General features: G+C 35.7%; 2 protein-coding genes across 3 annotated transcripts in view; both read left to right on the forward strand.

Moving 5' to 3' along the window:
* LOC137385788 (golgin subfamily A member 4-like) overlaps positions 1-605 on the forward strand; it is a 40,365-nt gene extending 39,760 nt beyond the window's left edge. Inside the window, exon 34 of the mRNA XM_068072353.1 lies at positions 498-605. Coding sequence (XP_067928454.1) covers positions 498-605 — 108 coding nt within the window. The remainder of the gene's footprint in view (positions 1-497) is intronic.
* A 2,075-nt stretch (positions 606-2,680) lies between these two features.
* Positions 2,681-15,916, forward strand: LOC137401128 (bone morphogenetic protein 7-like). Of its 2 annotated transcripts, XM_068087507.1 has the most exons (9): positions 2,681-2,855; positions 3,093-3,635; positions 4,867-4,909; positions 5,104-5,247; positions 10,086-10,231; positions 12,279-12,476; positions 13,750-13,820; positions 14,391-14,611; positions 15,331-15,916. In XM_068087507.1, the coding sequence occupies exons 2-9, from the start codon at positions 3,206-3,208 to the stop codon at positions 15,368-15,370; spliced, it is 1,293 nt and encodes a 430-aa protein (XP_067943608.1). In that variant the 5' UTR covers positions 2,681-2,855; positions 3,093-3,205; the 3' UTR covers positions 15,371-15,916. The 2 variants fall into 2 exon arrangements, with proteins under 2 accessions (XP_067943608.1, XP_067943599.1); XM_068087498.1 differs by having other exon boundaries at positions 2,681-3,635.

A 15,916-nucleotide genomic window follows, 5' to 3' on the forward strand; every position in this document is an offset into this window, starting at 1 on the left:
CTTTAGCAGCCGTGATCTAATGAGTGACACAAAGAAGTATGCAACTCTGAGTGGGTTTTGATACAGATAGTAACAATTTACTGGAAACACTAAATGGGGTTTGTTACTGGAGTACAGAGCAAGATGCTCAGTTTGGTTCGCATTGGTAGTTGTTCCCGAATAAGGACTTACTTTTAATACAGATAACATTGTTTGGTTTTTAAAAAATTTGTTTGCATTGTACGACTTGTAAGCACACCAGCTACTAATGTAAATCAGGTTTTACAAAGATTAAGATTAATTAATTTTTTATAGCTATTCACTGAATCGACACATCTTAGGTGAGAACGATTTTCATACATTTAATTATTTTTTTCCGTCGTTGTTTAAAATGTGTTGAACTATTATATTGAGCAGAGAAAAAAACATAATTACCTTATTTAGAATTTCTAAAACTATTATAATATGATAGTTGTTATACTGTTATTAATTTACATCATCATTTATGGTTTATTTAGGTCAATGGAAAAACAGGATATGTCCCAGAAGCCTTCATTCGGCAAGTGCCAATAGAAAATGCAAAACGATTTGGCTTCTTAGACAATGATGCTTACCTGCGATCTTAAAGATTATGAGGCAAGCAATAGCCATAGCAAGGAAGTCTTGTATTGGCATTTTCAATATACCTTTCTTTTATTGTAACTCTATCTCGAGATTTGTCTTCTCGCTAAAATAAAGAAGACCGCAGCTACCATAGGCATCAGCTGCATCTCAATATATTAAAGTATATTTAGTACCATATTTATATATGTATGTTTAAAAAATTCCATCCTTGTCAACTGTGCCAATCATACGGATTTGTTTTGGTAAACTATTTGGAATATTATTATATTTCGAAGCATTATTTTCTTTCTAGAAGTTGTTTTTTTTCTTTGGAATTCCTATTTTCTGTGCTGCATTTGCTCCCATCCGTCCTCCTATTATATGCATATGTATTTTTACGACTTTAGTTACATTATCTATGCTTGAACTGGCAAATTTTTGCTCTCTTGCACTTCCAAGTTTTATCTATGCCGTCCAATGTTTATCACCCTTTCTCTTCCAGTATACGATAGCAATAAATGCTAGCATTGCGCAGGTTAAGGTTTATCTTACACTAATATCACAGGTTAGTTGATCAGAGCACGAAGCGCTACTGTTAGTAGCCTGGTATATCTGCTGTCTCTGATAGCTTATCTCCTCCTACACACCAGTTAAACTGCCACTAATTAGCCATAGAATGATGATAATAGAGTTATAATTGTTGAACTGAAACATAGGACTAAAAAGGAAAGCGGAGGCAAATCTTCTCCAGCCCTCATTCAAGAGATATTAATTGTTTGGGTTGTTGAATATTTATGAAGGCTGGAGAAACCTATGACATCTCTTTGCATTTGTAAGCATTCATCATCGGGTGTCACATAAAATGCCCATGCTCGCAATCAGAGGTATGCCTGATGAAGAAACATTGAGAAATTCCTCAGCCTTATTACTTGACAGAGGAACAAGTTATGAGTGATACCCATTCTTTAGTGTTTGATGACAGGTGCAATGATCTGAACCTCTTCTATTTAATAGGAGACGGTAATTGATCTCTTGTTTGGCAATTCACGAATATGTCACTAGCGATGGCCACGTTTAGTTAGCCTTCATTACTAGCGTTTAGGAGTCTGCAAGTGTAATGAGATCCCACTCTATTGGTCGATTGGCTTGAGATAAATAGCTGCTTCATGATGTTTGTGGCTGGCAGCAGAAACACAGCAAAAGGAAGAGCAAAGAAAAGCAAAGGAAGCCCAATGGCTTACTTTGCTAGATAAAATGTGCATGTCCTTTCTAGAGGAAACAAACAATTACAGAGACCGGTGTAATTTGCTATTTTGTTTGTCCCGCTTTCGAATCTGGTTTTCTTGTATTTGAGAGGCTGAGTCACACATTTCCTGTTGATGATGCAACCGACAACATGCTGTGGTCATGTTACTCTATGCAACATCCTTTGCAAATTCGCTCATGCCTTGCGATATGCAAGGTCATTTAGATTTTTTGTGCATAGTTTTTACAAAACGCATGTGCACACAATATATAATTAATAAATTATAAATCATAAATTATTTTGTTAAAATATACTATACTTTTTTACGCTTGTAAAAGTATGTTTTTAAAGTAAATTGGGCAAAAAGTTGATTCAAGAGCGCTGATACCACAATAAATAAAGCGAATTTCAGTAGCATCAATTTATTGGTCATGAAAGAAAGACAACTCCACCCAAGCATTCCAGATGAACTCTTATCAAGTGGTGATGTGCATTGTTGAGCAAGCAAATAGATTTAAAGATAGGATGAGTAATTGGCTTGATGTTGACAGTGCATTGCTGAGAACCGGTGAGAGAGTGTCTGGTTTCAAAAGGCCTGTTCCTATCAAACGGATCAGATAAGAATGCTTTATCTGATTCAGAAAATACAGTTCGGTACATACACCTAACGGAACTGGAAACATAAAGCAAGCATGCCAGAGCGTAATTAGCCCAAGCTATTACGGACACCAAGTAAAATATTTTGACACTGGCTATTAATTGTGAGATAGAGCCCTTGACAATGCAGAACAAAGGTAAACTTGACTTTCCTCCTGTCACTACTTAACGTCCATTGTTTGCTCTGTTTGCGAAATGTAAAGAGTGGCAACTAACGGCTCAGCTTCACCCTCGTGGTGGTCAGGTTACTCACAATAAATCTTATAGTATCGGCTATTATCTGTAGTAGGTATTAGAATTTCAGCGGCTACAATACTCAACAAGCACCTGACATATCACGGACAACGCTGGATGAGCAGACAGCAGACGTGTAAGTATTGGAAAACTGACATCAGCCGGCGTTGCAGCAAACCTCTCTTGCATGCTAGGGTTGAAATATTCCAGATGGCGCAAAGGATGTTCTTCTCTCTGATTGGTTAAGAGGAATATGTGCTTCATTGCTTAGCTATGTGCTTAAATCTCTGGTCTTATTTGCCTACCAACTATTATACTACCCATGGAGAAGCGCCTAGTAATACTATAATATTTTCTGCAACATATATTGCAGTCATCTGACGACCAACCAAAGGTTATACAAGCCCGTTCTGCCACTATATCTTATCTGGATTATACCAACAACTTGGACACAGATTTCGATTCGCTTTACAAACACGAAAGAAAATGGCTTGCTGTAGACGGAACGTCTATACCTTGGTAGTATTGTGTTTGTTCTCACCGATTCAGCTGTATAGTGCTTCAGTAAGCTCTGACATTTTTATGATAGACGCTGAAAACCGTCAGAGCTATCCGTTAGATACAGACGAGCTCGACGTCGAACAAGAAGAAGACGTTGAGGAAAAAATACTCAAACTTCTCGGGCTACCGGACACCCCTCGTCCAGCTTACAAACATCTGAAAGAAAATGCGGCTCCTCAGTTTATGATGCATCTCTACCAAGAGATTCAAAAGCAGGAGGGCCTCGAGGATTTCATGCCAACTCAGGCACCATCTGCTGAGGAAATCGGACCCGAGTATCGTAATTTATCTTACAATCTTGACCAGAATGAAAAGATAGATGGAGTTGACATTGTTATAAGCTTTGTCAACCAACGTAAGTTGTACTGCTCTAACGGTTGTAATAGTTTTAGATGTTGCTCTGCTCTGAGATCAAATACTTATACCGTGTTTAAATTCATTTCTGCTAAAGCAGCATTTCATATCTTCACATTTGCACTACAGTAGTTCAGAAAAATCAACAATTGACCCTGAACCAGTGTAGTTGACCATTAAACTGGAACAAAATTTTCAGTTTCTTACTAAAAAGGTTTACAAACATGCTACACAAATGTTTTCGCAGACTGCATGTGTCGCTCAGATTCTTGCCTGATGTGTCGATCACGTTGTTTAACAAAAGTGTGATACTCCGTTTGAGCCCAGGAGTTTAATACCTGAAATCTTAGGAACTTGTTATAGTATCTATGTAGGTTGCAAGCTCAGTATCATTACCAGCAACGAGATTACTTTCATTCTGATTTTCATCTTCAAATAATTCATTTTAAAACTGTATAAGGTTCTGACAAATTGCGCAAATCTAGCCACGGGCTCTACAGCATTTGACACTAACTCTGTGTAAAAAAGGTCGATGGCTTACTGCAAAAAAGGTTGACTCTTCGCTAGCTAATACTCAGTGCTCTTCAGCGTTACTCGTTGTATTAACACTAACCTGAATGCTTTTTTGTGAGTTTGTTCATAAATTTAACTGAAATTTAGATCAATATCGTGTTCGTGATGAATTTACATGCTAAATGTACAATATTCTTCGTATGAAGATAAGAAAGGGTGTGAAATGTGAGATGTGAAAATTTAAAACTTTGACTATAGGAAGGATGATTAGCATCTTCCCTTAAGACAGTATCAAGTCCCTCAAGTCAGTATCAAGTCCCTCAAGTCAGTATCAAGTCCCTCAAGTCAGTATCAAGTCCCTCAAGTCAGTATCAAGATTCAATCAGCTTCAAGCCATAACTTTCGAGTTTGTCCAATTTCAAACCATTTTACTGATACTATTAGGAATATGATGGTTTTCTCTGAAGCTCTTATCAGACACGTTAAAGATGAGTAAATAACGGTTTTTATCCCATCAGGAAAGCAAACAACATTCATAATGAACTAATCAGCCCCTCCATAAACATAACGATGGAATCCTGTCTAGGACTGATCTAGTCATAGCTCATTAATTTGATAAAATCTGAGCTCGTTCAAATAAACATGCCACTTCATGTCACTTGAAAGAAGCGGTATACTGTGCCTTCTTGCTAACCGACGTATTCTCTCTTTTGTTTCAGCTGGAAAAAGTAAGATTGGACTAGAGCACGAGAACGATAAAAGGTAATTGAGTAAGATGGTTGCTTGTGAGTCATAAAATGAACATTATACATGTCTAGTTGATATAAAATACTAACCAGAGATAATCTGTCTGTTTGCTTGTCATTGCGGTTTAAATGAATTTATTCACATTACCTACACCTGCGCAGGTTGAAGCATGCATTATTAATCCCCTTTATCTCTTGCTTGCTCGCTAGATACTACTTTGAGCTCGACGACGTACCAAACAGCGAACTGAAAGATGCCGAACTTCGAGTCTACAAAGTCAAATCCCGTCATGACAATGAACACTATTTTATAACAGTCTTCCGGATTGATCCGTCGGAAAGCCCCAATGAAAAGTAAGAGTACTGATGTTGGTTGTGTCAGAGTCAGGTTTGAGAACTGAGTGACAGAATTATATTCGCTCCTCTTCCTGAGGCGCAAATGATTGCGTCATTTTGCAGTACATCCATTTACAACAGCATCTATAGAATCATGCTAACCATTTTCATTAACTTATCATCGATGTTAAAACAGGCAAACCCCACTAACAGAACTTGCGGTCTCTGTTATTTTGTATCCAAGCAGTCTATAGAGAAAATAGTTCTTTGAGATGACCTTTGTGAAAGGTTATCTGCGTATCCTACAGACAATTGTTTCTTTTAAAAGTAAATTAGTATATATATTGAACTGATAAGCGTATAGCTACACATCCAGAGTACAACATTGTTATTATCCTATTACAGAATATCGTATAGGGATTTTTGTGTGAGCAGCCTGCAAGCAGAGGCTGTAGCGAGTTTTTTTTAAGAGCATTGTTGCACAAGCAATGGCTCTGTGATCTTGGTTGGACATGTCTGTGTCCAGTAGCAAGAGAACCTCAATAACTGGAGCCACACCCAGTTCTAGAGAAGTTGTAGTTTGTATGCCCTTCCTGTCACCACCAGTTGCCTTTGTTGAGAATTGAACCCCAACCTACTGTATGTAAGTCAAGAGATCTAGACCACTAGGCCACAGTTGCTCTTTATATAGAGAACTACAGTGTGATTATTAAATACGGTAACATAAGCTAGTAACCGCTTAAACCAACTTTAGAAGTAAAATGACTTCTCTTTGAGAATAAATCAGCCTGTAGAAAAGGAAAGAATTTAACTTGAAACATTATTCGGCACGTTTAAAATGATAGATCAGAATAAATGGCCACATTTTTAATTATATCCAGATCGTGTCTCTCACGGTTAGCTGGTATGTAGTCTAGTATTGTTACTATCCATATTCACCTAACTAGCTCAGGCTATATGGTGTGACCTAAGTATTAGACTGGATCTTTTATTTATGCAGCGTTATCATGGTCAGGGGTTATTAGGATAATAAATACAGTTTTCATGCAAATAATGTAAGGAAGCAAGATTATATTCAAATAATAACTATTTAGATGAAATTTTCTATATGCATTAATCTAGCCGAAATAAATACATAATTTACATGCAAACCTGGCTTCTGTGAATAACTTCATCTAAACATTCCATTATCTGAATAAAGCTAATGGTAAAAATTCAAGCTATATTTATATGTGTTTATAAAACTATATTTTATTTACTGAGGTTTGAAATACTCTTAAATCATGACATGCTCATTATGAAGTCGTTACAAATTTTTAGTGATGCAAACAGCTCTATTTTTAAATGAATTTCATGGGAACATTAGAAAACTTGAATATCTAAAGTTGCATGTTATCCGGATAATAACTGCTCGCAGGAGCTAGTTGTTAGAAACGACACAAGATGGCAGCTTGTCAGGATATCAAATGGCATGCTTGACTCAATGATTTGAAAGAATAGAGAATTATTTTATGGTTGCAAAAATTATCTTGTATGTTTAGGTTTTGTAATTAAATATCTGCCGTTATGAAATTGTTTGATTAAATTACAAATACAATACTATTGCCAATATCAAGTTGATAGAATTTTTGCAATGTGATTCATCAACCTTTGTTGGTTCAGCCCTTCAGGTTAGTCATGTGGCTAGTTTGAAGTTTTTTGTTTTGCTAGGGCTCATCAATGAACTTTCTAAAAATGATTGCAGTCTTCAGTTTGCAATGCATTTTGTTTATCATGACTATTATTACAATGTTATCATAACTATTATTACAATGTTATTCAAACTGTTATTACAATATTATCATAACTATCATTATCGTGTTACCATAACTATTTTAATTCGTTCCAGTGTTGGCATTGTAAGGCAAAAGTGTTGTATAGAGGGGTATAGAAACCCATAGTAATTATCTAATGCAAACACCTCCTAATAAAAACATCAAAATTTTATATACGTACTGTACATGTTGAAAATTAATAACAAAATAGTATGTTAACCATAGTAATTATAGTTACCTACAGTAACTTTAGTGTATTTAGTGGTTACGATCTGCAATAAAATTTAACATAACAGTATGCAGTACGTACCGTAGGGAGTTCCTACCTTCAAGACAGACGTATAAAATAGATGTTGAATTTAACTTAAATGAATTTAGCTTAATAAACACATACATAAAGCTAAGTTTTAGTATGTACTTTATTAAGCTTTAACTTTGTCATGGCTAAAATTTTATCACCTGTTTGTTTCTGGTTTCGTTTTCACTATAACTTATAACAAATAACGCTGAGCTGAGAAAGAGCGCGCATCGTATCTCTTTTAGGCATTGTGAGAGGGATTTTGGTGAATAGCACATTGGCATCTTCATTATTTCACCATATTCCGCACGCCGACTGCCAAATTTTAATTTTGCGAGAAATTTTGTTGATATCGTGCGGTGAAAAAAATGTTGTATGGTGAGGGCAAAAAACATCTATTTCCACATCAAAAGGCAAAAAAATTGTATAATAGGGACATCGTAATCCGCGGGCACATTGTAGTGTAAAACAGAGACTTGGGTTTAGACAAGAGCACTCAAATTGACCATTTAACCAAAATATATGACGCTATTTATATGCAAATAATGACACTTTAAAAAATCCGTTTCAGCATCGAACCGTGTTCAAGTTGGCCATTCAATGCTTTTTAAAAAGACAAAGTTCTAGCAGATTTAGGTAGTGTTTTGAAAAACTGCTACTGCTGTCGAAATGATATCAGCATAGCTTTGAAAACAGCTGTAACTAACAGTAATTTTTTCTACAGCTAAAAAGGTTTATGATATGCTAAGTGTAGACTCAGATACAATTAGCGTATAGAGTACTTCCTACATACTAACTGTTGAACACTTTCTCTCTCGGTGGTAGATTTACATATTAATTTGCCTTCTCAAATATATTGTATTTGTGATAATATTGATTTCTGTTGAATACACTTAAGAGATCAATGCCATACTTAAAATAAATAAGATATTTTGATATGTAAAATGATAACATCATCAGCATATAAATAGTTTATAGTAATTTATTGAAATACTATATTTGATTAAAGTTAAAACTGCTTGGGCTTGAAGGTGGTAAGCAAACATCACGGTGATATAATTTCAGGTTTTCTATATACATAAATATTAAACATATGACTTTAACATTATTTATTTTAATTACCAACTTAACTAAAAAGTTTGTTGTACAAAATAACGCTTTGATTTCGTATCACTTTTTAAAAAATATTATCGAGTGCATCATCATTTTGAGTTTTATATTTTAATAAACCAGATTTTCGTAAAAGATCTCATACGGTCTCCTTAAAATGTTAACCATCTACTATCTTTAAAAAACTAATTTAGTGTGCAACTAATAAAAAACAGAATACAATTTTTTTAAAGTTTCGTTTTAAAAGTTTAACTAAAATCCAGGCTTGCGTAAGTATGAAAAACTCTACAATATTATTGGTTTGATGATTTTGTAACAGTTTTTAACACAGCTGACAAAATTCCTTGATATTAATCTGTTGAAGAAAGAAAGAAGAAAAAAGCAAAGAGTAACAAGACTCAGCAATGAGTAATATTTATAGCTCTGGTGTGACATAGCATACATTGTTGGCGGCTATCCCTTAGACATAATGACATACTTGACTAGACACATCATGTCATAAATTAACAGGCGCAGCGCTGTGCGTACAACGTGTCGCCGAAGTGAGTGTTTGTGGTGTTTTTATTCACAGCAGTTTTATTTTGTTTAACCTAACGTTTGTACTTGCTATTTGTCAATAATTATGCTATCGATTTGTTGGAACTTGATGAAAATAGTTTTTTGAGAGCCAAGATAGTGCTTTGCTAAAAAAAAGAGTTCTGACAACTTGTAACTCATGCGAACATAGGAAGGCCAGTTTGCTGTGGTAGCCTCTGTAAGCGGAAGACTGCACTTTTATTGGATATATCTTCTGCTGACTGGAGACTTTGTAATTTAATTCCTAAGTTACACATGTTATGTGACTGCAAGATTATGTAAGTACGGATCACTGAATTTGGGTTTCGGGAATAATTTGCTTCATGCTTACGCAACTTTTGGGAAAAGTTTGAGGGTGTAGTCTGGTAATCTTGCCAACTATGATATTTCGCATGATATTTCAAACTGACTCGTGTTACCAACAAGTTCATGCGAATTTATGAACGGCAACCTCATATATTTTACTAGTTCATTTGACTTTTCACTCCCAGAGCTAGTCACAAGTACGGTCGATTCCCGCGTTTTTGGGCTTCACCTCTCGGACCTTCAAATGCCCGAATAACATCTAGGGTTTGGATGATTGTCTGATGCGGCCATGTTATCCGAAAAATGACAGCTTTGACTTTCAGTGACTGGTAGGGAGCTTTCGTGACAGATGACGCAAGTGACGCATGCGCTCAAGTTTTCCGCCAGTTTTCCGCCCACCTTGCCAGTGTTTATTTTCGCGTGTTATTATTACCTACTGCTATTAATATTATATTGTACCCTATTGTAGGTATAACCATATTTTACTTTCTAATGTATATTGTATGTGCATATTGTAGCCTAGGACTATGTGTGCAAGACAATACAGGCTGTTTAATTCATGAACAGTACGGTACTACACTCAATTTTCAATGTTAGGCATGGCCCAGTCTGTATTAGTCCGAACAAAACTGTAGTCTATTTTTTCCTAGCCCAACAAAGCAGGCTAAAAGATTTTCAATCATAAGACATTTGTTGCACCTGCCAAATACATAAAATCTTTGATCAGGAAACATTTCATTTGGCTTTGGCAGGCTTGGCTTGACCATGCTGGATACACTGACAGTGAACAGTTCATACGAAGGATGGCTGGTGTTCAATGTCTCACACGCAATGACAACATGGCTGCAAGAGAATTCAACCAATCACGGACTATATCTTGAAGTGCACTCAACATCAGGTCAGTGTAAATAAGCTCTTGATATCAGGTATCAGAGAGACCTGACAAGTGTCAATCGGTGATGAGTACCTGCTTAAGCTATCACCCATCCCATACGCAAAATCTATTTCTTCCTGTAAACTTCTGACTAGCTATAGGGTGGAATAGCCCAGCTGATGTACTTTTTCTAAAGCGAAGCTACACCATCTTGCTATTTAGGCAGAGGTTTTAGGTCACTGATGTTTATCAAGGGACATCATGCTGACTCTGATGCCAAAACTTTTTTTTACAATACTCTTTATATGTTGTACACATTATTGGTCATAATGTTTTACGAATTAATTCATTGAAGGCTATTTTTTTAAATTTTAGTTTGCAGGAAAAAATTATTGTCGCACCGAGAGTTATAAATCGTTTTCAGCAAATTTCAATAGCACCGGAAGTGTGCTAACAGAACTAACCAGTGACTGTGAGCAATGCTACAAAATGTTGAGTACAAATCCCTACATGATAGCCTTGGTGCTGAATCTGACAGCACATGCGTTGGTAGGAAGCCCCTTGTGTAACCACCCCTTTTGATAGCAGTTTTACAAAAAACAACTTTAAATGTGAACTGACAGCAAGGTGAGCTGACACTTTGGATGCTTTTGAATTCCCTAGGATTGGTGATTGTAAGGCTTTTGAATTTTGATGGCGTACTTTTCATAATTTTAGAAGAGATTTGGTAGTTTTGCTTCTCTTGGAGTACACAATGATACCAAATAACCATATATTGTGGCAATGCATCAGCAAAGCCGTGACCTATGATCTTATGAATATTTTACTGTTTTCAGGCTAACATAACTGATCGCATGTCTTGTAACAAATACAGTCGGTATATCTTAAAAACTTTTTATTGAATTTGCTGGGTTAGATCATGATTTCAATGACCTTGGGAGCAGGCTTAGCCCATGATTTCAATGACTTTGGGAGCAGGCTTAGCCCATGATTTCGATGACCTGGGGAGCAGGGTTAGCCTATGATTTCGATGACTTTGGGAGCAGGGTTATCCTATGATTTCGATGACCTGGGGAGCAGGGTTAGCCTATGATTTCAATGACTTTGGGAGCAGGGTTATCCTATGATTTCGATGACCTGGGGAGTAGGGTTAGCCTATGATTTCAATGACCTGGGGAGCAGGGTTAGCCTATGATTTCAATGACTTTGGGAGCAGGGTTATCCTATGATTTCGATGACCTGGGGAGCAGGGTTAGCCTATGATTTCAATGACCTGGGAAGCAGGCTAGCCCATGGTTTTAATGACCTGGGGAAAAGGGTTAGCCCATGATTTCAATAACTTTGGGAGCAGGGCTAGCCTATGATTTCAATGATTTTGGGAATAGGGCTAGCCCATAATTTCAATAGTAAGTCTAATATGCCAAGTCTAATCAAAACATGGAGTTTTCTTCTGCTTCTACAACGGCATTTGTTGAGAATATAACGTTAATAATAGGTTGCCTGAGCTGGTGGCTTCTTCTTTGTCAAACTTTGATGCATGCAATATTCACGGTCTCTATTTTCTACACTTGGTTCACATTTTTGCGTGATTGAATTGTATCAATTTCATTATTGTTGAATCAAGTTACCTAGCTTAACGCGTTTGAATTTCAAGATCAAATTTTTTTTACAAACTACTTAAACAGTTAGTGTCTTTGATAATGTAATTACCATGTTGGTCACTAGAAGCGACGTGTAGAAGATAACTCCAAGTTTATGGCGGCGCACAAAACTAAGAGAATATTTATCATGTGCCTCATTCCGTAATAAATAGACTGTCTAACTTAGGCATAAAGCGTCTGAAAGTGCCATTACAGCTGAAGCATGCTAGACTGACCACAAGATACATGTAAGCTGTCCACAAACAAGTTCTAGTAGGATTAGATGTGACTAGACACAGGATTAGATACGACTAGACAGAATCTATGTAAATTATGGAAAGCCACATTGAGTTGTAATAAATTGTATGTTGTAATTGTTCACCTAGTTTGTGGAAGGCAGTGTAGTCTGGTACATATAATTGTGATTGCAGGAGATGAACTTCTGCCGCATCGGGCTGGTATTGTGAACAGACACGGAGAAGAGCAGCGTCAAGGCTTCATGGTGGCATTCTTCAGGTCAATGGAACCGCTGAGCCGTAAGATCGCCGAAATTCAGGCTATGCCCATAAAAGTCAAGAGCAGAAAGAAGCGATCGCCAAACGCAGACGAATACTGGGAAGCTCCTGAGCGTATGTTGCTTTTCTAGATTTAATGTAATACGCCCCTGAACATATGTATTTATCCTAGACTGTACCTAATATATCCCTGAGCATATGTATTTATCCTAGACTGTACCTAATATATCCCTGAGCATATGTACTTATCCTAGACTGTACCTAATATATCCCTGAGCATATGTATTTATCCTAGACTGTACCTAATATATCCCTGAGCATATGTATTTATCCTAGACTGTACCTAATATGCCTCTGAACATATGTATTTATCCTAGACTGTACCTAATATGCCTCTGAACATATGTATTTATCCTAGACTGTGCCTAATATATCCCTGAGCATATGTATTTATCCTAGACTGTACCTAATATGCCTCTGAACATATGTATTTATCCTAGACTGTACCTAATATATCCCTGAGCATATGTATTTATCCTAGACTGTGCCTAATATATCCCTGAGCATATGTATTTATCCTAGACTGTACCTAATATGCCCCTGAACATATGTATTTATCCTAAAATGTACCTAATACGTCCTTGAGCATATGTATTTATCCTAGGATATACTTAATGTGCCCCTGAGCATATGTAGTTATCCTAGGATATAGAAAAAACAGAAAAATTTTTTTTTATTGCATTATAATACTGCGGTATACTAACCACATAAAACAATGCAAAATAGATATCTTCTTATATATTCATGCTCAATTATATGCCTATAATTCGATTTCTATGTTTGTGTATAAACATAGAAGTAGAAATCAGAAACTTTTTAATGTCTGAGTCTATGTTGATATCTCTGAAATGACTACAAAAGAAAAACATTTTCTGCCTTTTTTAAAAGTATACTAATTTGACGTTTCCTTTACATAAATTAAAAGTTCTTATAATGGTATGGCAGTTTATGAAGAACTTAAACACAATGTAGTAATACATACTTTTACGTGATAAGTAACAGGCTTTGACTGCTGTCGTTTCCCGACACAGTTCTGATATGCCAGTAATATAGCTGATTTCACTAAGGCTACACGGAAGCTTGCTAACATATTCATATCGGCAGACGTTCCTATGATCAGAAATAGGTTGGATTAGTTGTAACGGAATAACACAGATGCAATTATTAAATATTATTAAGGCGGTGCAATAAATAAATACTTATTACACATCTCTGCTGGCAGCTTAACTTTGTCTGCTAACTTATACTGCACTCAACATCGCCCGCTAATCGCTAGATAATAAGATAGGTGCAGACCTTTCTAGATGGCTGATGTATTTACCTTTAGAAAGCAGATATTCACGAAAGATGTGCCAGAGAAAACACCTCTATGTGAAGTTTAAACGACTACGATTTGATGTAAGTATGATAAAACGTAATATCTTTAAAACAAAATACAACAATAACCATTAAGACTTTTGCCATAAGTTTTTGCTGCCTAAGAATCTGACTTCAAAACATCTTTACATTAAGTCATCTGGTAGTATGCTCCTTTGCCTCAGTAAATACCGTATATTCCCGCATATGTGAGATAGGCTTATATGCGGGGACATATGGTAACTATATCACTATTTCTGTTTAAAGCACATAAATTACATAAGTTTTTTTATATTATATAGTTCAATACATCAGAGTCTTGGCTTTCAAATGAGCCTATATTCAATACACAAAGAATAATAGAACTGTGAAAAACAGGGTGTCAAAAGTATGTCCTGCAATAAAAAAACACTTGGTTGCGGTTCCCACAATGTGATGTCACAATTATTATTTAGCCTTAGGTAGTTGATCCCTTTCACTGCCATTGAGGCTGTGGTTTTCTGTGACAATGGGTGCTGTTAAACTCAGAGCGCGCTAATAATAAACTAGGATTCCGGTACCGTTGTACACATGGCAACCATCTTTGATATATTTTACTGTGCTCATTTTTAGAGTTGGATCATCGCTCCAGATGGATACCCGGCCTTCTATTGTGAGGGGGAGTGCTCATTCCCTTTGAGCTCTCATATGAACGCCACAAACCATGCTATAGTACAGACTCTTGTTAGTCTCATACAGCCAAGAAGGTTTCCTAAAGCTTGCTGCGCCCCTAAAACACTCTCAGCTATAACAGTGCTGTATTTTGATGAAACACAGAATGTGGTTATGAAGAGGTAAATAGTTTTGATTGTTATTTACTTGGATTGAACCTGTTAACCTTTCACTGTTGAACTGGTCTAAAAGAGTAAAAATTTAGTTAAAATCAAAGATGTTACAGTTTTCAAATATACAAAACTAATGATACAATTTTAAAATGACAAAACTTGTTTTGTTGGCAAAGAAGCTTTTTACTTAATGCTTTATTTAAAATAAACTAATAGAGCCTAGATTCTACAACTTGCTGTGGCTTTGGTAATTAAAAAAAATTACATGTACATTCTGATGATCAATTGATTACAAAATCAGCCTTTTTCTTGCTTCATCACAAATTCCTAAAAAGAATTATACTCTTTAAGTTCTTTAATAAAAAAGGTGAAGTAAATTTTAAAGTTTTATTAAATTTTTTATTTTAAAGAAAATAATTTTTGTTATCGCTCATAATTTCTATAAATAAATTTTGGTGTTAACTTCTTTATTGGTCTTTTCTAAATACTAATCACATACAACTGCTGCTATTTTAAGATTTGTCTTTCCACTGACAAGTTTAATCATAGAACACCTACAACTGAAAAAAAATTTTACCTTTATTTTTAACGGTTTGATCAGAGCTAAAAATTACTATATCATGCATTTGTTATGTAATCTATAATATCTAGTGGCAGGATGCCTCAGTTATTTGTCATCCGCTAAGGGGTTGACAACTCCTGAATCAACAGATTTACTTTTTGAACAGGTACAGGAATATGGTGGTCAAGTCTTGTGGGTGTCACTAAGAACTGCTCCTCTGGATTACTCACACTCTAAACACTTTATGCGAAAAAAAGTTACGCTTTAGTTTATTCAGTGTACCTCAAGGATAACAATTACTTATAAAGAAATGTGTCCAAAAACTATAGATGTGTTCAACAAGTGCATTTTAGTCATATATCTTCATCATTTCTATTATTGAGTTTGCATAACCTAAAACTGTTAGTCAAGAGTTTTACTTTATACAGCCCCGTGTTTAATTTCTTGTTATAATACTTCAACAGAGTGTTACTATGGTCATACGAATTTGTAACATTTAGTAACATTTGTTGTATTCAAACAATCATTAGTTAGCTTTTCAATATTCCTTTTTAGTAATTGATGAAGATCAAGTTCTCACAGAAATTCTATGTCAGGGTTTTCTGTGAGCTACTCAACGCGTTCACTCCTTTATTGTGAATAGTGTTTATTTGACTTGAGATTAAGCTTATACATGTAATTATATATTTTATAAGGCCTGAGAGAGAATCTTGTATTGCATTGTATTAAAATATACTCATTCTTTGTTCTAA

Source organism: Watersipora subatra, chromosome 1 (assembly GCF_963576615.1).
Source record: "Watersipora subatra chromosome 1, tzWatSuba1.1, whole genome shotgun sequence".
NCBI classification, from domain to species: domain Eukaryota; kingdom Metazoa; phylum Bryozoa; class Gymnolaemata; order Cheilostomatida; family Watersiporidae; genus Watersipora; species Watersipora subatra.